The following is a 22988-nucleotide window of genomic DNA, read 5'->3' as shown; positions in this document are numbered from 1 at the left end:
CCCTAATGCCACACAGCTCTTCATCTTTTAGCTATTTAAAAGGGGGCTGCTGTGGGGAGGGAGGGGTGATATTCTGAGTGCTTTATGTTGTGGATTGGATATTGAGTTTTGAAAGCCTCACCAACCCCGTGAGCTGAGTAATTGGTATCGATCGACAAAAAAACTATCAAACTCCCGCTGACACGTTCAAATTTCTTTGTTACGAAGCAGAAAAATTACACAAATGATCTCCTAATCAAGCTAATCCTGACTTCTGATTGCATGTTTTCCCGCAGTTAAGCATTACCAATGCTAATGCTAATGTAAGCCTAATGAGCTGGAGTTTTTCCCTTGCAGCATGCATCCAAAAGTTGGTTTGCTTGTTCAGCGAGACGCCTCGTACTTCTGGGCCTTTGTGACCCGTCTTCTGACACTTGACGTCCCCCTTGACTCAGCACTGACAGCAGCAACCCGGTTGCACAAACACAACTCCGACTGGCCTTGCGTTGAAGCGCCGCACCGCATCTATTCAAAGTAACATCTGTACGCTATCGGTATATATCAGAGATCAGAGATATACGACGCCGGTGCAGCTGAGGTCACTGGAATGAAACGTCCGCGGCGTGTATTGGTGCGTTCTTGCCTGGAAAGTGAGGCGCTCTGGTCGGCCATGCTTGCAGTAGTACATTATCTACCCCGGGCGGCCCGGGGATATTGCGTGCTTTATTTTTAGCGCTGTTTTGGAACTCAGCGATGTGTATAAATCAACATTAGCCCTGTTGGGTTCCAGTTATGCCAACGTTGACTAAGGCTGACCAGTCATCCGATTGGTGCATGGCAGCCTTCTTTGTAAACTGCTAAGGAAGGCAGAAAAGGCGAAAAGAGCCCACAGAGAGAGGGGGAAAGGAGAGGGAGGAACAAAGGCAGAGCGAGGGAGAGACGGAGGCCAGACGGGGAGAGAGTGAATGAAAGACATGAGGTGGAGGAAGAGGAGCGGAGAAAAGAGGTTTCTCAGCAGTTACGCGTAGACCAAATTGTTACAGTAGATGCACCCTGAACGTACCGATGGACAGACGGAGGAATCTGCTCATTGAAATTCTGTCCACTGCGCTTCACAGGCCCTTAATAGGCAGCCTCGGGGGTGGAGAGGTAGGCCCACAGTAGAGTAACGCAGATTGGGCTGCAGATGACTCACACCGCTATCCTCCAGTGGGTTCGACTTTCCTCTGCACAGTTGCAAAGTTTTGGATTCACAATCTCGGGTGGAGAAAGGCAAGAGAGCGTGCTGCTGCACGGCGTCCCATCTCCTCTGAAGTCCTGTGATAATAATCAAAGAGTCACATGTGCTTATTCAGCATCTATCTCATCGGCTTCTGCAGTCTGGCCGTAAGTCGACGCACCCATCAAGAATGAGGAGCAACGTCTGCAGCAGCTTTCAGCGCCCGTCTCCTCTTAATCATGAAATATATGGAGATGCAACAACCAGAAATTGATTGTTTGATGCAGGCTATAACAGTTTTACAACCCTTATCAAATATGTTTTATCACGCAGCCTTTAGAAGATAAAATAACCAGACAACCTGCTGCGTGACAGCTCAGAGGATGTGAACGAGGTGGGAAGAACTGCGCCTTAAAACGCTCCTCCAGATGATAATCTACACCCTGAGAAAGGATTAGACATTCCAGTCATAATCTGAACAATACGTTGCATGAATTTGAATTCTTTTTCTTTTTCTGAGCTTCATGTGAGCGTCTTGACTTTCAGGGGATGGATTTGACCAAACCTGTAGAACTAAATAATCCAGTCAGCTAATTTAAGAAGGCTGAAACTGAAACTTCTATAATATTTTGTGGGTTTTTTTAATTTATAGACCATGAAAAAACTAACTAAAACTGTAATTTTAATGCCGTCTGCTCCTCCTCGCATTTAAAAAAAAAAACTTTTGCAGAGACACAAGTGCTAAAAAGGATGTTGTGACCCTTCAATCCAGCTCCAAGAAAATGGTCCAAATTCATGAACCTCCATTCTCCCTAGATATTAATATTACATTCTTTATTTAAATTTTTAAAAAAATGAATATTTCACATTTCCAAACGTTTCCATTTCTCAACGAGATGACAACTCACTCTCTGAAAGAACGAGTGTTTTCTTCTCTTCCATGAAGCCACTCTGTGTGTCTGTTCCTCCCATTCCTTGAACCGTCTCTATTAATTAGCTTTTGCTTGTTTTGGAGCTCATCAAACTTTCAGCAGCTCGATTCATAATTCAAACAGGAACTCCGATGATCAACAGAGATCTGATTTGGCCACGATTAGCCGATTTGCCTGTTGTGTGTTTGCGCTCTGGCTGGAGACGGAGGAGCAACTTCTGTCCTGTCGAGAGAGAGAGAGAGGGGGGAGGAAGGTGATGCAGTAAAAACCAATGGGTTATGACATGTTGTGATGCTTCACTGGGGGGGGGAGTGATTGATTGTAGCTCAATTTTTAGAAGAAAGAGAGTTAGTTACCCAAGAATTTGCACATATTTGGTCAAATAAACCAGAGTTTCATTCTTTTTGAGTGTGTGTATTTGTGTGACATTGTGTGTATGTGTGTTCCAGGCTGGTAATACAGTGTGGATTTGAGCCACTAGGGGGAATGTAACTTTGACTGATTCACACACTGCAGAGGTCTGTCTCTGCTTGTTTACCTTAGGTTGTTTTGTCGAAATCACATTCTTCCTTTTTACTTTAACGTTATAAAAACACCAAATACGTTAAAACGGTCCTGTTTTGAATATAAATACATCTCCTGGTCTGGACCACAGCATGTAATGTTGATGCTAGTGGAATGACGATTTAAACAATTGATTCGTCCTGTTTGAAGACCGCGTTTGGGCTGAGTGGACTGTTTCTAACGGATCGTGGAGTCTTTGAAGAGTCGGGCAGGATGAAGTGTGAGAACCGCCTAATGATGTTTGCATTTGTGTTTGTACCTTAAAACTACAAAGTGCTCTGTTCCACCATCTGAAGCGCGTTACAGATGCTGCTGTTGCCTTTTAAAGCTTAAGAGCAGTGAGGGGAGATACAAGGTCAATATTAGAACAACACATGCATCAAGGGAAGTCTGTAAAGGTCCAAAGTTATACTCTAAACGTATGAATGCTCCATAGTCCCCAAAACACATCGTTGAGGTTTTCTTGCCAAAAACATCACACCCCTTTTTGGATATGGGTGTCGCTTGGTTTTTCAATGCTTGTGTGTGTGTGTGTGTGTGTGTGGGCAGAACAAACTCCTGCAGTATCTCCTGATTTGATGACGACTACTATGACGTCATCACCGTCCTTAAATCTGAACGCTGCCTCGTAGGAAGTATTTTCTGATAGGTGGAACAAACGAAAGAGAAAGAGGATGATGTTTTCTCGTGGGTGGGGCATCTTGAAAACAATTTTTATTGAAAATTCTACTTTGCATAATCTGGGATGCTTAAAATGTTAGTTCGAACGATTTTAATGTGTATTGTTTAGAATTGCACTCTATATAAAACTTAAATTGCGCTAAAATACATTTTACGGGACCACCTTTGCTTGGACTGTGTTATTCTTATTGAAACTGTTCCAAACCAAAGAAGAGATAAAGTGCCTCATTTGCCAAAGGTCCTCAGCCATATTTTTCACTAACAGAGTCCAACACCTACCTGGAAAAAAAAGATCTATATAATGTCTCTAATATTATGTGATGTATTTCTCAAATTATCTCAGGCAGAGAGCCCTGAGATATAATTTTCACATTTTGCCTCTTCTTAAATGATCCTTGGATTCCAGGATAACGTCACACATAATTCGTGCCCCCACCGAGAAGATTATAGTTTATTTTCTCAGTCTGTCAGACAGCAGGGTATCACAGGAACCTAGGAACAGATTTCTGTTGAAGTTGGTGGACAGGGCCGCCTCAGGCCCAGGAATAGATGATTAGATTTTGGTGGTGAGCTGGATCTAGGACTTTCGCAATTAGACAATTATCATTTTTAGCTGTGGCTGGGATTTGAACAGAGATAAGTCTCAATGATGAATGCAAAAGGTGTGGCTAAATCTTAAAACTGAAGCTCAAACAGTGAAGAATTTGGTTAAAGGCATCGTCTTTAATAAACTTTATACTGGAGGGTTAGCAGATGTTCAACAGAACCCACATTTTTGTCACAAGAACTGCTTGTTGTCTTGTTTTTGTCCTGTTTACTCAAAGAGGTCTGAAGAAGAAACAAAAACATTTCCCTTTGAAAAGTCCTTAATAATCCCTTCATATATTTTGTATTTTGTTCCTCAATTTTTTACAACTATGCGAATTAAAGCCAACACTGCTAAATGTTGTGGATGCAAGTTTTTTTTTCATTCCAATGTCATTGTTTTTTTGACAATTTGATAAATGCTTAGATTTTCTGTTAGCATGTCTTAGTATGAAGTCTAGAAACAAGAGAAAACAGCTAGCGTGTGTTAAATACAAGTATACCTCAGCTTACGTCATTTCCAGTCTTATCGTTCTTGATTACACATTGATTTAAAAAAATACACACAAAAAATAAAAATGAAGTTTACATCCTTTTGCTCCACTTTTATAATAATTCCTGTATTTGTTTTACTATAACCACAAAAAGTCTTTTATTTTATCATTCATTCATTCATAAAGCGTCCGCAAAGTATGGTAAACATAGCCAAACTGTATTCGCAAATTTAGATTTTTATTTCTCTACAACATCAGAAATAAAAGCGATTTGTATATAAACTTAAAATAGATTTGTAATAACCAAATATTATTAAAAATATATTCATACGTCAAGTACAGTACAGAACTGGGAATGTTTATTTTTAGTTAATTCGACATTAACACTTATGTACACCTGTTGTCCTACTTTGCTAAATTGTGTTTCAGGGTTTTTTATTTCAGTTTCGTTGTCTTGGTGGAAATGTAATAATCTTTATGAATGTGATATTACACTGAGTTCATTGTAGAAACATATAGCACATGTAGCTTTATGTACCTAGCATTCCAATGCGCTCAGATGACCTCTGACCCTGATGTTTGAAGCATGACAGCCCTCCTACCGGTGATCCTGTCTGACCTCTCTCCTCCATCTCTCTCCTTATCCCCCCCAACCCGTCTCTCCTCCTTTTCTCCTGTCCAGATGCAAGGTGTGCTGTCCCCCCCTCCTACCATCATCATCGCACCCACGCCCACGCCTTCCACACTCCCTCCTACGCTCACGAACGTCCCTCCTACGACCGTCCCTCCTTCGACCGCCCTTCCTTCGACCGTCCTTCCTTCGACCGTCCTTCCTTCGACCGTCCCATCTACGACCGCCCCTCCTTCGACCGCCCTGCCTACAGTCGCCCCTCGCACGATCGCCCCATCTACAGTCGCCCCTCGCACGACCGCCCCATCTACGACCGCCCCACGCACGATCGCCCTCACCACGACCGCTGGAACCCCGCTGTCCGTGTAAGCTCCGGAAATCAGCTCTTCATGTTGGACCAGGAGGAGGTAGAGTACTCAACGCCACAAATGAACTGATGCTGACACGGTTTACACCAACAAAACATTTAACAATATTTTATAACACTTTCTACTTCAATTATGTAACTGAAGATTATTTAAATAGTCCGTTTTGTGTTTTTTTTTTAACTCAAGTAGCGACTCACGAATGATTCTGAGCTGCGATTTTCATGACCTCAACTTAAATTATAGACAACAATTTTTTAATATAATATATAACATGTAAAGACAAGCTTGTAAATTTCCCAATCTGTGTTTACCAGCGCAGAAAGAGGTTAAAAAATGACCAAGGAGATGCAAAATGATTCCCTCTTATGTTAAACAAGCCTCTTAATAAACAGAATTATGGTCAGCTCTTCAGTTGGGCAAGGATTTGGTTCAGTTTAAGGGAAATGGGCTTTGTAAAAATATGACAAGCACCGCCCACTTTGGTTTACACCTGAACCCGCCCACATAGAGATCGATTGGTTGATCAGGTATTGATTAGGGTGTGCTCACTCATCCTGAGCATATTTTCATTGTAAATGAGCACAGCTAAAGTAAAACCAGCAGTTTAATTGTGATATTTTTACTTATCTTGACGACTCACATTCATAATAGTATATAGTTTAGTTTGACTGCGTCCTCAGCATGGTCTTGTTATAAATCAGTCTTTGTACTATTTAAATGACCCTACTTTTTAGCTTTAGATGGTTTAGCTATCGCCTAAAAAGGAGGTCAGAGAGAGAGACTCTACCCGGCCAGCCTGGATCACTGTCACCTCAGGCTGCTTTTGAGCTTTAATTTGTTCATACTGCAAAAAGTTTGAAACTTTGGGTAATCCTCCCCACTATTTAACTGGATCATCGCTGCTGGCCTTCATGCTCTGTGTGTGTGTGTAGCTTAGCTGCGGTCAAACGGACATGGACCTGCAGCTCTTTATGCATTCAGGGCAGGAGGAGACGAGACGGGAATGGAATCTGCTTAATAAATGTCTATGCAAAGCTTCCACACCCACTGACCAGACATTAACAGCCCGAAACATCCCAATAAATAAAAATGTGTTTCCTCTCATTGTCGTATTTGATACTTGGGGCTTTCAATTGATTTATTATTTAAATGTAGGAACTTGAAAATCCACATCTTTACGTCTTAAAATGCATAAAACGCACCCGTGTCCATAGACCCATCAGTGTGTCGGTGTTCACTAACTTAACTCTTTCTGTTCACACCACCTCCATCTGTTTGCTGGTAAAACGTCCTCTTGCTCTGCAGGCCAGGAGAGGGTACTGTTCTTCAACTTTTTCTACTTTCTGCTTTGCAACAAAAACGTTTAAATCCAAGTCTTGCTGATTCATAACACCGCTAACAACACGGCCATAAATAGACCCGAGTCACGCAGAATCCATGTTTCACCTTCCCAACCTCAGCAGGGCCGTTCGTAGACTGATATAGTTTTAATTTGCTTCAAAGCCACACACTCTGACCATCCAAGTGTGTGGTAATACATTAATTCTGATGGTTAGTCATTGTAATAATTTATTGTCTTCTATTATACGGTATATATGTGTGTGTGGCATTTGATTTAAGGCCCTTGTGGGCAATTTAAGTAATTAGGTAATGAATCTACGTGACCAATCACAGTTGAGCAGTGGCGACTTTGCTGCGGCTTTGTGTGCACACCTGCCAATAATATTTCAGCTTGTCATCACTCAGAGGAATGGATCATGCTGTTAGCTTGATAAGAGACCAGCGCTGATCTGCAGGGACTGAACGGAGAGCCGATTCAATTAATCACAGCTCTGATCCTGTGTAATTGTCCCCATAATGCACAGCTGTGAGCGGGGAGGAGCCACGCCCGGACGGCCGTCATCTCGGCGACAGCGTGAGGCATTAAATATTTATGCTTGCCACTCACTTCCTGCGGAGCGGGTGTCTCTCTCTTGTTTTTTTTTTCATTTTTTTCATTTTTATTTGCATACGCAGACTCGCTTTTACGCTCTTCTGTTTATTTCCATTGGGTTTCTTTTAGAAAGAAAAAAAAAAAAAAAAAAGCAATCAGACTGGAGACTTCCAGAAAGATACGGTGGATCAGCTCATCTTTCTCCGTTCTCAATGCCGCCGCTTCACAATTTAGCATCAGCTGATCTGAATTTCACACCTTTCCAATTGTTTTTTTTTTGTTTTTCCCCTCACATGCCGGGTCCAAACCCCCTTTTCTCTCTCTGCATTCTGGGAAGTTTCACCAAGATCAATGACGTCCATGCCGGATAAATATTTACCCCTGGAAGCGGTTCTGTCGGCCTCTACGTGGGTCCGACTCGAGGCCTATTAGCGTCTGATTTATCCTGCTGCTCCAGGGAAGCAAAAAGCTGCAACACCTCTATAATTTTATATAATTATGAAAAGGCCACCACTGCTCTATATATAATTCCAGCCGCTCCACCTCTCCTCCACTTGCCTTTCCTCCCATCTCTCTCTTCTTTATCGAATCCATCTGTTCCATCTCCCCTCCCTCCCCCATCACTGTCACACATTCTCCCTGTTTTTCTGCCCCCTCATTCTCGCCATATCACTTTCCCTCTCTCTTTTCTGCCCTCCGCCCTTTCACCCCATCCATTTTTTAAATTTTTGCCCACTCTCTCTCTCTCACTCCTCCCTCACCCTGTCTGGGAACGACTGGCAAGGGGTCTGGGCTTCTCCCACGGGCCACCTGTCTCTGCCTTCCCCCGGCGCCGCTCCCCTTCGCCGCTCCGGTTTGTTGTTATTTTTATTTGTTTGTTTATTTGTGAATGATCGCCATCAGACGGCAGGACGCCGGAACGCCGGGGGTGTCACTCCCGGGAGCACGGCTACTGTTTTATGACTGAAATGTGTCACTACAGGAAACCCTGTTAATTGTGCGCCGGTGTCGCTCCCCCAGTCGGAGACACTTCATGGGGGCTGGAACAGGATTGCACCCTTGTTGCCTTGTCAACACCTCTGCCTCATTTCAGTTGCCAAGGATAATGGATGGGCTGTCAGGATTGGGGTGTCGAAGCAAAAAATACCCTTGAAACCTGGGGGGGGGGGAACCTGTGAAATTAAAAATGACGAAACAAAACACGCCAATAATTAGAGTGGCCTCCTTTAGTATTTTTTGTTCTTGAATTGTCACCCCCCCCCCCACACCCTTGTCCCCGGAGCTTCTGTGATTTGTAGGGAAGTCTTTCCTGTGCAGTGTAAGCAAGAAAAATGGAAAGGTGTTACTTAGAAAACATGTGAGTTCGCAGCCCGAAGCGGCGGATAATGTCACTTAGTGGTACTCTCTCCGTGTGATCGTATATTAGAGCAAAAATATTTTCATGGCAAGAAATGGAAACAGCAAAAAAAAAAAAAAAAAAAAGCCACCCAGAGCTGAATCAACACTTTGATGAAGTCGACAGAACAGAAAAACTAAAAGATCACACTGATGATGGCGTGATGGCGTGATGCTGTCAGCGCATTACCTTTATTGCTTTCCCATGTTTGGTTGAGCGGCTGGTGTTTTGGCTGCGGTATAGAAAGAGAGGTTTAAAGTAGAGGTGGAGCGCTCAGAGTGTTTCCTGTGGATTAATTGTTATTTAATCCACAGGAAAGTTAGCGCTGACTTTTTTCTTCTCTGTGGGGTTTTTTTTTGCCCTTTTCTTTGCCTTACAGGTGAGAGTCACCTGAATATCTTCTCCTTTGGACTGTTAGCCAGACTAAACAAATGACTGGAAGACTTAAAGACTTAACTTAAAGTATGTTTTTGTATATTCAAAGACTCTCGCTGTACTTTCAGGGTGTCTACGAGTTCGGGTGGTTCTAAACTTCTTGAGAAAATCCCAACTGGACAAATCAACGCAGGCAATGATGAGAATGTGTAATATCTGAGATCTACAATCGACGAGAATCTCTACGGACTCTTTCTGTCCTGCGGGGGGAGTGAGAGGCCTGGCGGTGATGGCTGCCTGCCACCCTCCTCCTCTTCCTCCTCTTCTTCATCCTCCTCTCATCTCATTTTAATCTGAGTTGACAGAGTTTCATATTTGACTGCCACGCACCAGTGCCCCGTCCCCTAAGTCATGTGCCCCCCCCCCAATCCGTCTCAGTGTTACGCAAGAAAATTTGATGGGATGCATGATCTTTGCTCAATCTCGAAGAGCTGGGAAATATTGCCTTTAAAACACACAGAGAGGTGAATTTAGTTCTAAACCAATTTAAAACAAATTGGATTGCACTGGTTATTTTTCCTCCTTCCTTTACGTTCTTATTTGCCGTTTTTAGGGTGCATTTTGAAAGCGTTAACGTGACAAAAGCCTCAGCAGCTTGAGCCTGAACCTGCTGCTGTCACAGCTCATGAAGAGGTGGAGTGTATGTTAGCCGCTGACCCTGGAGAACACATTCAGGTGGCTGTCGCGTGGGAGTTGGAAGGATTAATTATGTAATAAATGTAGGTGGGCAGCGACTCCAAGAAGAGAAGCAAAAAGGCTGATTGTTTTAGTAAGATGGCTGACCTAAACCCCCGAGGCAATGTGAACAAGAAACTCTTGGTATTTAAGTAACTATTACATTCTATTTAGGAAAAAGAAAAAAGAAAAAAGAAATCATCACTCACTCAGAAATAACATTTTTCCAAAGGTCATCTTGTACATGCAAGGGTTTAAACGGCTTTTATCTCCGGGTTTGGATTAATTCTCCTATCTCTGCGGATGCTGAACTGTTCTTTTTCTCCGCAATACCTTGGAGGCACCTAAAGGATGAGGAAACTCGGGCCTAATTTGTCTCCTGCCAACTTAGCAGGAGCAACTGCCAGATCTGGATGACCTTAAAAGCAATCTTCTGCCATTTATCAGTTTTATTAAGAAGAATTGCATTGGTCAGGTCTGTCTCTGTGGAATCTAGACCCTTATGGGTGATTTGAACTTTTACTGTGCACTTAATGCATGTAATAAACCAACCCAGCTAACATTTGCACTCTAGATATTTATTTGATGGTGTTACTCACTTAGTAAAATAATTTAAACCTTTACTAAACCTAATTCGGTTTGCCCGCAGCTAACTAGATTGCCGCTGAGGCTCTCCATGGAGTTTGAGATCGAAGACATCCATCCTCTGCAGAGCTGCGATTTAAATATATATCCCTCCCTAGGAGTCCGGAGACTGGTGGTGGTGGCTGATGAATGGTGCAATCTGTAAAGACTTGGCCTGGCAGGAGAGTTGTTGGAAACAAAATGCTATGAGAATTCAAGTCGAACCCTTAAGTGTGCAAAGGTTGATTCTCCCTCACTGAACCTTTTGTTGCAGCTTCATTACACTGAAAATTGAGATTTCAGAAAGGCAAAAATAATGCAGACACCCGTTGGCTCAGTGTGTGTGCGTGTGTGTGTGTGTGTGTGTGTGTGTGTGTGTGTGTGTGCAGTGAAATTCACTTCACTTCTGTATTTGTGGAGGTACATGGCCAAATGTGAGCCACAGTTGGACGGCCAGCCGTGTTTGATTGCTGCCGTGTTCAGAAATAGATTGCACATTTCTTCCAGTGTCTCACACACACACACACACACACACACACACACACACACACACACACACACACACACACACACACACACTCACACACACACGCACACGCACACGCACACGCACACACAGACACAGACACACTTCCAAACACAGTGTCCCACCAAATTCATCTGCTCCTCACAGCTGGGCCTGAGGAAGCGGTAGTGACATATGGGTCCACCAGCCTGCAGCATCACTCAAGTCAACCTGCCAAGAGGAACAAAAACAACCTCCTCCCTCTGTACATCAGCGCCACGCCCTGCCTACCCCCCTCCCCTCCCTTCCCTCCCTCTTCCTCACCAACATCCCATCTTCTCCACATCAGGACCGACTCCCATCTTGCTTCTGACTTGAATCGAGTTTGGTTTTGTTTTTTGTTCTTACTTTTATGTTTTTAAAATCTTATTTAGTAGATATACTTCCCCTCCGGCTGTTACATAGAAGCCTCCAAGAATGCTAAATGCTAGTTAAACCTTTACTTTAGGATCAACAGTTTAAAATATATATTTAGAATATGTATGTTTCTCAGAGATTGTTCATCTAAACCCTAACTATCTCCCTAACTTGGCTGCTTTTTGGAGTGCCCAATTACAGTGAATTACCCTCCGCCGTCTCAGAGGGTCTTTTTTCAAACCACGCCTTAGGAAATGTAAGTATGTGGTTGGTTCTGTCCAGGGGGATGAGGGTAATGGATAGCGTGACTCCTAGCTGGCACCGCACCAGGCCTGAGCGCCGGCCTCGCCCACCCGTAACGTCCTCGCAGCGAGGGTGATGTCACTTCTCCAGCTGTGGATTCCTTGACAGCTGACCAATCCGTTCCTGCCACACGCAGGGTAAAAATAGCCTCCAGGTGTTTCCCCCCGCCCAAATGGAAGCAGAAGTGGGGGTAGAAGGGCATTCTGGGTCTTTTTCCATGAGTCAAGTTGTCAGTGATGAATTGCGCCGGGAAGGGTGGCAGAAGTGGCGCGTTGAGTGGGCTTGTTCTTGTTCAAGTAGATGTGATTAGGGAAAATTACCATATTTAGCTCCTTAAATTAGTGTTGGCATCTAGATAGCTTGTCAAGATTTTAATTATCACAGACTGATGCTTTATTTTAGATCCTTTCAGTTATTTATGCTTAGGAAATACACGTGTGGCGCTGCTATTACGTAAAGCGCCGAAGGTGTTGATCTGTACGGAAAAGACACAAACCTGTATTTCGTAACCGGCTCATAACTCATATTGTGGATAAAAGTAAATGCGGCCCATTTGTCTCCTCCGGATTCCATGGCAACAGCTGAAAATGTGGACAGAGAGCAGCGCTTTAACCCCGCTAAAAATCTCTGCTGTTTCTTCAATAACCACACAACCATTGAGTGAAATTACCTGGGGTGTGAGCTGGCTACTCCTCCACACACTCCAGGTTCCTACTTGACGGAGTCGAGTCGGAGCGGCGTTCATTCAGAGAGACTGAAATCACTTTGCTTGTTATGTATATTTAGAAACACTATAAGGCAAGGCGGTTGCAGCTAGAGTGTGCAGCTCGGGCTTTATTAGCCTGATCAATGAAGTGCTGGGAGAACGTGAGGTTAATTCAGGTTTACTTTTACTCATTGGCACCAAAGCATATTCAATTAGTGGAAAAGAGCGCTGGTCCACTCTCCGCTGCTACTCCCCGCATTAATAATCTGACCGAAAGAGAATTAAAAGACGCTAAAAGAAAATCCTGCAAGAGTTTAAAGAGGGAAGCTGGGTTTCTTTTTTTCTTTTTTTTTTTGCTTCCTGGTCTGATGGTGTCGCACTGATTTATGGGATATTCACTACGGTCATGGTTGTGTAAATACTGCGAGGGCACATTCATTTTGGTGTACTTCTTATCGATGTTGGAAATCAATCATCTAGACAACCTTTATTTGTTTGGATATAAAGATATTCTGTGTAAAATATCTGTCTGTATTTTAATTAGTTATTAATTGTAACCCTCATATTCTGAGTGCAATTCAAGATAAGAGATCAAATAAACAGGAGTTTGAGATAAAGCTGACGATAAAGCATCTCTTTCTACATTGAAGGTCCTGCTTTATTGTGAATTTCTTTCACTCTGATTGTCACCGAATGAAAAGCTGATATGGAATAAGGTATATAGAAAATAAAGCAACATAAAGACGACAGCTAATCTTCCTTAACTTAGATGCTGCTGTCATTTTTCACGTATAATCTACAGTTTACCCTGACTTTATAGGAAATATTAGACAAGAACGTTCCTTAAAACAGTCATAAATACAGTTTATAACCGTATTTTGTACAAAAAGTGATCAATACATAAATCGTTTAATAATTATATCTTGATTTATTTTTAGCGTATTTTGATGTGATATTTACCTATTTTTCTGTTTGAATTTGCCGCCTTTTGACGCTGAGCACTTGAACGCAGCATGCTACGCCAGTGTTGATGCTATGCTAACATTAACGCTTTTAATCACGCAGCTCGTCATCGATTTCCAGTGGAAACATTAGCGGATTGGTCCTCACAGCCAAAGCTTCATCTGAAGCCCATCCATCCATTAGTAGGTATTTTACCCAGAATCCTAGTGGGGACCCAACAGACTCTGGGATAAAAATGTGATAAATGGCGACACCTTTCATTTGGTAATTGCCTTGACAAAATGCAAGCTAAATGAACGCGTATACTCTGTGCATTCCCCCACACTGGACTCATAAAGAATGGATGCTGGTTTATATATTTTTCATCAAGGAGGTTGTGCTGTAATTCCATTACAACAAGCAATATGTGCTCCAAGAAAGAACTGTATTACTATGCAGTTTTGAGCGCGAGCGGCAAAGCGGAGAGAAATCGTGCAGGACGTTGATTTATGGCGCTTGTCTCTGATTGAGTCGGAAATAGAGCCTCGTATAAACAGGACCCCCGATTCCCCGTCTTCTGCTTGGCTGGTCCAACTAGATTATTAAAGCAGAGATGTGCGTTTATGTGTTTGCGTTGTGTCTTGTGTCGCACAGCTTTAGCGCGTTAGCGGAGAATATTAGCAACCAGAAGCGGAGCAGCATCCGCATAAAATTTTTATGTGCTTTGATGGACACACATCTGCACTCACAATACACACACACACACACACACACACACACACTGTGGCATTCTCCATCGCAACAGATGCTTCAAAGTGAGCGACACTCGCTTGTCTGTTGGGACGTATGGCGAGGTGTGACCTTCACCGTTGTTGGCTTCGCCCCAGAATCCTCCTCTCCCCCGTTAGTCCCACCATCTGACACCGGCTCTCTGTGTTCACACCGGCTTTCATGTCCCAATGTTGTGTTTTCTGTTAGAAGCTGGTCTCAATAGGACGCTCTCTAAAGCGCAGCGGTCTTGTAGCGGAACACAGACGTGGCCGCTATCGTCTCCGCAGACTCCTTGATGGCGTGTCAGGAAGGATACCCAGAGGACGGCGGCTAAAAACCACCCTCCGGGGGCTTTACCTACCATCAGCTGCCAGTTTATTAAATTAAAGGAGCGAAAACAAATGCAGTCCGCAGCGCGTCTTCTTTTGAAGGTTAACTTATCACGAATTCCTGCAGTCACTTTTTATAAAAAATTTCTTTATGTTTCTTGCCGTTCTGGGGCCGTGTGCCAACAAAACACTAGCTTTGGTGTTCAGTCTGAATTTACAGCTCTGTGCTTTATGGTATGCGCCATATTTTCTGGGAATAACTGCGATGCTTCAAAAGGACCGGTGCTTCCGATTAGTGTGCAACATCCGCCCGTTCCTTTTCCCTCAAGTGTCATTTTTATGAATTCAGGGACCGTGGGGCCAACCGTGCCGGGGAAGTGAAATATGGTTCTTTTGTCCCTATATATATTTTCTCCCCTTTTCTTTCATACAAATCAAAGACAGTGTATCATACAATCTAACAACCTCACAACCCCCTTGGATGTTTTCCAATGACAATCTTGCCATTGGGGGTGGGGGGTTGGGGACAACGCCGGTGGTTCGGGACTTCGGGGTCGCCGAGCAGACATTGGATTTAGGGGACATTCCTGTCAAATCCTCCTGCTCCCTGTGCCGGTGGTGTGATAACAAACCTCAGACGCGAGAAAAAGCCTTTCCCTCAAAAGATGAGGAGTGAATTTGAACAGATTGGTGCTCTTGAACGATCCTGAAGACTTTTTACCTTCCATCACTCCAAAAACAATTCCCAGTCGTTGATAGCTAGCTCCTCTCTGACTAGATCAGGAGTGTCAAACTCATTTTCACCGAGGGCCACATCAGCATAACGGCTGTCCTCAAAGGGCCAGATGTAACTTATTCATGTGACTAAATGTAACTCAATGTAATGTAAAATAAATGTAACTACTCCTTAATGTTAACTAACCCTGAATTTATTACTTATTCAATGAAGGACTAAACTCTCCGATGACTAACAATGAAAGAACATTAAGTGTATTCAAGATGTTTTTTTCAGAATTAAAATGGGCTTAATAACTGCATTGTGGGAAATGTAGTTTCTGGTCAAATCTGGCTTTTGACCTGTTTATTTTTAGACACTTGTTATGCTCTCGCCGGCCACATTAAATGATGTGGGGGGGGGGGCACATTTGGCCCTCGGGCCTTGAGTTTGACACATGAGGACTAAATGATCCATTCTTTTAGTTTTATTAAATACTTATTAATTTATTTAATCTATTCAGTGATGCATGAAACTGTTACACATCTGCTTTGCATTTATCTGTGTGATCTCAGCTGTTTGAATCATCCATCCATCCATCCATTCTCTTCCGCTTATCCGGGGTCGGGTCGCGGGGGCAGCAGCTTAAGCAGGGAAGCCCAGACTTCCCTCTCCCTAGCCACTTCATCCAGCTCCTCCGGGAGAATCCCAAGGCGTTCCCAGGCCAGCCGGGAGACATAGTCTCTCCAGCGTGTCCTGGGTCGTCCCCGGGGCCTCCTCCCAGTAGGACGTGCCCGGAACACCTCACCAGGGAGGCGTCCAGGAGGCATCCTAACCAGATGCCCGAGCCACCTCATCTGGCTCCTCTCGATGCGGAGGAGCAGCGGCTCGACTCTGAGTCCCTCCCGGATGGCCGAACTCCTCACCCTATCTCTAAGGGAGAGCCCGGACACCCTACGGAGGAAACTCATTTCGGCCGCTTGTATCCGGGATCTCGTTCTTTCGGTCACGACCCATAGCTCGTGACCATAGGTGAGGGTAGGAACGTAGATCGACCGGTAAATCGAGAGCTTTGCCTTTCGGCTCAGCTCCTTCTTCACCACGACGGACCGATACAGAGTCCGCATCACTGCAGACGCTGCACCGATCCGCCTGTCGATCTCCCGTTCCATTGTACCCTCACTCGTGAACGAGACCCCAAGATACTTGAACTCCTCCACTTGGGGCAGGATCTCATCCCCAACCTGGAGAGGGCACTCCACCCTTTTCCGACTGAGGACCATGGTCTCAGATTTGGAGGTGCTGATTCTCATCCCAACCGCTTCACATTCTAGCATATTCAATAAAAAAAACAGGTGACATAAACTGACTCAGAGAAACTTTTACCAGCAGCTATTAGTTAGTTAAGGCACATAATGAAAACAATGGGCCTTAGTGTTTTCCCGTCCTATAGAGATCATCGGCGTGCAGGAATGCATTGAAGGCTGACCTTGTGCTTCTTCTTCTGCAGGTTCACCCTCTGCTGATGCGCGAGAGGCGCTCAGAGTCTCACAGGAACAAGCTGCTGCGGCGGACAGTCAGCGTTCCTGTTGAGGGACGGCACCATCCCGAGATGGGTGAGCGGAAAACCTTCAAGCAGTTTCTGAAATAGTCCTGCAGGAGGTTTTTAATCCAACCAATGGGTCGTTTCAAACACCTCTGGGACTTATTTGTCTGATTATTGGAACAACTTTTGTGTGATTTCCTGCGTTTTTTTCCCCTCTTGTTGTCCAGTTTGATGTTCGTAAACCTCGTCTCCTGCAGCGGTTGATTTCAGCGTTCTTACAGTAGTTGGGTATTTGCATATCAACGACCAGCTCCGTGCGTTCTTCGAGCCATTACTCTCTCTGTTAGTAACAATGCTCACTGCCGCGTCCCATCTGATCACAGCTTCAGGCGGGGAGTTTTTTTTCCTGGCTTCCAGATTTTTGCCCAGCTATTCTTGATGATTTGTCAGATTTTATCTCGCCTTGAAATTGAAATTCATTGAATGATGCCTCAATAATCATGTCGTGGTTTGAATTCCTGTCTCTTCATTCCTTTCTCAGTCTATTTATAAGGGCTTTTATTTCATTCCCTTCTTTCTCCTGCCTGCATGTCCTCAAACTCTCTTTGGACTCTGGAACTGACCTTCTTCTCTCTCTCTCTCTCTCTCTCTCTCTCTCTCTCTCTCTCTCTTTGGGTCTCCTTCCTCTTCCTCCATCCTCCACCTCTCCATCTTACTCAGCTCTTTCTGGGACCTCCCCTGCGACGTCCTCCATCCATTCGATTCCCGTTAGCTGTTGTGCTGATTCATCTGAATGAATATTTCCTTCAGTTTTTTCCAAAGTGGCTCCCTGACCTTGAAGCGGTCATACGCTGACACATCGATTGACACGGTCCCGCCACGTTTTGACATTTGCTGACGTAGCCATGCCGGTCCTTGCCTCGTGTGTGTGTGTGTGTGTGTATGTGTGTAAGCCTGTTAAACACATTCACATATGTGAGTTTGCTGTGCTGCAGGCTATAATGGAGGAACATCACGATGGACCATCTGTGGCGACTACATCCAAAGAGATTACCGGTCCCCAGACAGCTAGTAATTATCAGATCAACAGAGATGAAGGTCGTCATGAGGCCTTCCTGAAGTGGAGGGTGGGTGTGTGTGTGAGGGGGGGCTCCAGGGAGTCACATGACCCATATCGTCTATACTGATGACCTGAGATTCCCTCTGGATTCTCCTGCGTCCTCGCACCACCGAAAAACATGTAGTATAAGTGAAGTGAGTGTAAATGGAGTGTTACCACAGTTCTGTCAGGTGAGGATGGAGGCGGGTTCAGCGATCACAGTTTTGGACCTTTTCATTCCTTTCCCAGATTGATGAATGGATCGACTTTCAAAGACGCGACCTTACCGACATCGGCAGATTCAAATTGTGACAGTGGAGAATAGTCCAATATGTTGAGAGGAGATGAGATGATGGATGCTGCAGCTGCCAAACAACCATCAGACCATGTGTGTGTGTGTGTGTGTGTGTGTGTGTGTGTGTATGACAACACCGATATGTCAGACGTGATTCATTATCCACAGGGGTAAAAGCCTGCATATTTATTTTTTACAAGGTATTGATAAATGGAGGCGTGTAAGAACAGTCGCAGCTGGATGCCTGCCGCCGCCGCCGCCGCCGCCGCCGCTGAGCTCAGAGAGGAAGGATGTGAGGATTCCGAGTCGATTCACGATTAGTCAAACATATAATGTCCTCGAAAGGAGTTTGTCGCCGCTCCGTCGCCATCGCGACGCATCAAGCGACGGAGACGGGTTTTTTTTCTTTTTCATTAACTTCCGTGTACATTCAATGTTACAGAAAGCATTTTGAAATTGAGGAGGTGATTAAGTTATAATGAAGACATTAATTTTTTGCTGCATAATTATAGTGCAGCATAAGCGTTTTATGAAAATATGAGGCTTAATTAACGTTGCGTGATTGTGACAGGGGAAAATGACTTTGCACACACACACACACACACACACAAAACCTTTCTAATGAGTTTGGTTTATGTTTGGCAGCAAACTTTCCAGCACTTTATTGTGCTATTAAAAGACTGCATTGATACCTACTTATTGATTATGGCGCTTCTGAAGTTTTTGATGGAGCTGCAACGGATATAAAATCAGTCAATTTCATTGCGTTAAGAGTAGAATCCAAACGATGATTCATTTTCAAGCTGCTACCGGCGTCGGTGCGGCTCTGATGATGCCGTACCGTGTTTTAATCCGTGCATCAGAGCTTCTTCCCCCCGTACCTCCACATACATCCTGCATGTTGTTGTGAGGAGACAGAAAAGGAAAACAGTCACATTCTCCCTCCCTCTCTCTCTCCTTCATTAACCTCCCCAGGATGCGATAATCCCCATTAATGAATTTGGCCTTTAATGTTTTGTGTTCAAAGTGTAAATTGACTTTATGTAAGTCTACTCTGTTATTGAGGGAAACCTTATTATCTGAACGATTTAGCCGCGGGGAGGGAGGGAGAGAAGGTAGCACTACAAAGCTGATTCGATGTTAACTTTCAGCCCAATAGTTTTCCAGGTTAAAAATGTCTCCTCAGTTTCTCTTTCTAGATCACACGTGTTCCTTTATGTATGTTTTAACTTTTTTTTTTTTTTTTTTATGGATGAAACAGGATTCTGGAGTTACCTCCAGTGTGTTTCCTGTTTCCCGTCTCGCCGCGCCGCCTTCATCCCGCTAACTTCCCTGACACCAGGATAAGAAGCGCTGACTCAATAAATTAAAGGCAGGAGAAAAAAAAAAGACGAAACCGCATCAGAAAACAAGGCGTTCGACATAAACCGTTGTTGGTGTTGACACAAACACCGTGAGTCATCCGCTCTGTCATGTCAGGAAGAGGCAAAAAAACAAAAAACAAAAGGATGATTTCTCCCCAGCGGTCTGGTTTCCATGTTTTAAAAGCAGGCATGAAGGCAAAGTCGATTTAACAAGTAAAAAGGTGCCGCCTGCAAAAAATTATACAGTAACCTCAGTCATTACAGAAGATTTTGTGTCGAGATATTTTCCGACCGCTCCAGATCCCATTAATGTGAGCTCTTTGCTAAAAACCTTGTGGTTTAAAAGGATGACTTGATGACTTTAGTGTCTTTTCTTTGTCAGCTGGATTATGGATTTTCAACATAGAAGCATTTTGGCTGGAGTCAGGAAAGAACCTATTAAAACTTGATGCAGATCCAGATAAATGGATGGATCCAGGCTGTTTTATATTTTAAATATTAAGGTTTTTGGACAATTTCCAACAGAAAATGTTGAACAAAACCTTTATGTAGAGGTGGGATCCACGACTTCACTGCTTCCATTCCACATCTAGTTGCTTTGCCAAAATATACGTGTTTGCACGGAAGAAGCGTCTTCATGCGTCTTATTTTCTGATATTACTGAGCCTAAAAAAATTGGAAAATGACAACAGAAATGAAAGCAGGGAAATTTCAAAGCGTTGCATGAAATTTAAAATGCCACTGATTTTTCCCCGGCTGTCGGGGTGCCGGAGCCATGCTACTAATTTCACCTGACAGAAGTCACAGAGCCTTCTTCTGGGGGTTCTTAATACTTCTGTTGTCGTACGATTGCATGAATGACTTGACAAACACGCACCGAGGAATCAGACGTGCTTTGCTGCATTTGACCTTTAAATCAGTCACATTAATGTGCGGTAAAAATCAGCCAACCAGCAGCTTGTACGATCCTTGTCTTGTTCCATCGGCGCTAAAAAGCCGCCGCCAGCCTGATGTCCCCTCCCGCCGTGGATCCTAAGGGTCTGAGCTGTCAGGATGGAACTGAAGTTCTGACATATTTCACTCATTACGTTGAAGAGAGGCGAAACACGGTGCTTTAAATCAGCATTCTGATGGATTTGAAAGATAATTCCGTCTGTTTCCATACGACACACAAGCAGCTTCATTTGTTTGGAGTGTCGTGTTTTAGGAGCGGTGTCATCGTTTGAGGCTGACGGTTCATAAAACTTAAGTAAGTCAGTCTTTTTTTCTTTTCTTTTTGAGCGGGGTGGGGGGGGGTGATCAGCCCTTAGAGAAGCTGGGAGAGATCTGCTGACTCCTCAGAATGTCTTGCCGTTGGAACTGTGAATGAACACAAACGGTTTGCTCTGCTCTCTCAGCCTGTGTGCACACATATTCTGGATCCTCAGAGGATGAACCCTGCTGATCCCAAAAACTTCACCTCCATCATTACCACCAGGTTGAAATATGCAGTTTAATACGTTCGCTCACAGCTGGCATTTTAAGACGATATGGCAAGGTGGACCATGCATGAAGACTTTATGCAAAGTGATATGTAAATGGGATGATTATATAACATGAAAATGTCTTTCAGAGTGATATACCCCGTGGGCTGGTGAGATATAACCGACAGCTTTATTATCATACCTTAACAACATGCATAAAGTGAAAAACAGCCAGAGAAAGCGAGCGAGCCCCAGCCTCGCTTTGAGTGACAGTCGGCCACCGGCTCGGCGCACACGAGGGTCTGCGGCGCTCCAACACTGCAGTTCTTATTTAGCTTCAGGTGTGGCAGTCGGCTTACACACAGACACACACACACACACACACACACACACACACAGTCCGTGGGGACTGCTTCTATCTGCCATGCAATGATGAGAGGATTTAAAACCCCTGTGAAAGGTTCACGCCACTTTTTTTTTCAAGGTGTTTCAAACCAGCGATATCAGACCAGTCAACCTGCTTTCCCCAAGTGTTTCACATGTTCAGGCTGCATCTGCCATCACGGTATCCACATACCTATACAGCGTCTGCATTTACAAGATATCTATAAAAGTCCAGGAAAGCATCTTCATGGTTTTACTGCTGACAGTTAGAATGCGGTACAAATGGTACTTTCATACGGTTTAACCTTATCAGCTCGCCTTCTAAATTAAAAAGGTGAGCAGAAAGTAGTGGATAAAAGTAATAAAGAGAATTCTACAAAGTCGTGCGATGGAGATAAAGAAGAAACGGAGAAACTTTTTGTCGCTGAATGAAAAGATAAAAACCCGTTGAAGCGTTCATTTGTAATGAATAGTCTTTAAAAGTCGAGCTCAGGCTGTTGGCTTGTGTTGTGCAGGCGTAAACGTGAACATGCAGCTCTGCAGACCTGTGTTAGTGCTAACAGCATTTCACTGAGTAATGCAGAACGCTGTAGCTTTGCACCATCACAGTTCGTATTAGTGTGTTGTTGTTGTTGTTGTTGTTTTTTTATCATTCCGTGTCCCTGCTGCAATTTAGTTCCGTGGCGTTTGGCCACATTTTCCAGCAGCAGCATGCTCTGGAACTCATGTACATACAAATGTGAACCAGGTACAGTAGAAAGAGAAGGTAGTGAAAATGTAAAATTCACATTCCAGCGCGGCGCCCTAAGCAGGCCTTGAAAAGGTTTTGAATCATCTTCAGCGGTAAAACCTTCGAAGAGGCCTTGGGCTTTGTCAACGTACAGAAAGATTTCTGCCTCGTTCCACAACACATCCTACAGACACTGAAAAATATTTTTCTGCTTAGCTTGTTGTTATAAAACCTATTGTATTATGCTAAGGAAGTGCACTTTGACTTATTTGACACAAGACATCTTCATTATTTTGCAGCAGGTCAGGCTCGCGAGTGACCTTTTACATGCACCAATCAGGATTGAGCAACATAAGAATAAATCATGTAAATGAAATAATTCGCTTATAATAAGTTCCCAGTTCCTAAGTCTTTGTTTTAAACAATAATTAAATAAAATTAAGAGAAACTTTTCCAAATGTTCATCGTCTCTTTTAAAGTCACGAATATCTTTGGATTTGTGGTCGTGGGATTTTAAGGGTCGGGTTGAAAAGCCGTGTTTCCCATAACCCAACTCAACAGCGACACACGCATACAGTCCTAGTGGAGGCCACTAGAGGTCAGCAAAAACAAGACGATCACTGAAGTATCTCTTAATTCCAGTTTGTTTTATGTCAAGCTCCATTTATTTGGCGTTGAGCAGCATAGGTTGTGTAATGAAACACAACCTATGTATGTATGTGTTTCCAGTCAGGATATTTTCCGTCTCTGGAAACATTCCATCAGTATTAATTCCACTGCTCTCCCTCAGCACCTGGTGTGTAGCCTGTCTGATCATTGGGACGCTCCTGTCTCTCCATGACACTTCAGTTTCGTCAGGTTGATGCAGACGTACTTCACACCCCAGACAGACAGACGGTGATA

At 43.9% G+C, this 22988-nt stretch overlaps 1 protein-coding gene across 1 annotated transcript in view; it reads left to right on the top strand.

The window, feature by feature from the left end:
• The first annotated feature begins 5337 nt into the window (after positions 1–5337).
• The window catches only part of syngap1b (synaptic Ras GTPase activating protein 1b), a 74535-nt gene continuing 56884 nt past the window's right edge, over positions 5338–22988 (top strand). The window contains exons 1-2 of the mRNA XM_068324193.1: positions 5338–5492; positions 16715–16820. Coding sequence (XP_068180294.1) covers positions 5475–5492; positions 16715–16820 — 124 coding nt within the window. The 5' untranslated portion in view covers positions 5338–5474. The remainder of the gene's footprint in view (positions 5493–16714; positions 16821–22988) is intronic.

Source organism: Antennarius striatus, chromosome 9, assembly GCF_040054535.1.
Source record: "Antennarius striatus isolate MH-2024 chromosome 9, ASM4005453v1, whole genome shotgun sequence".
Taxonomy (NCBI): domain Eukaryota; kingdom Metazoa; phylum Chordata; class Actinopteri; order Lophiiformes; family Antennariidae; genus Antennarius; species Antennarius striatus.
Note: the sequence above shows the minus strand (reverse complement) of the source record. Positions and strands in the feature narration are given on the sequence as shown.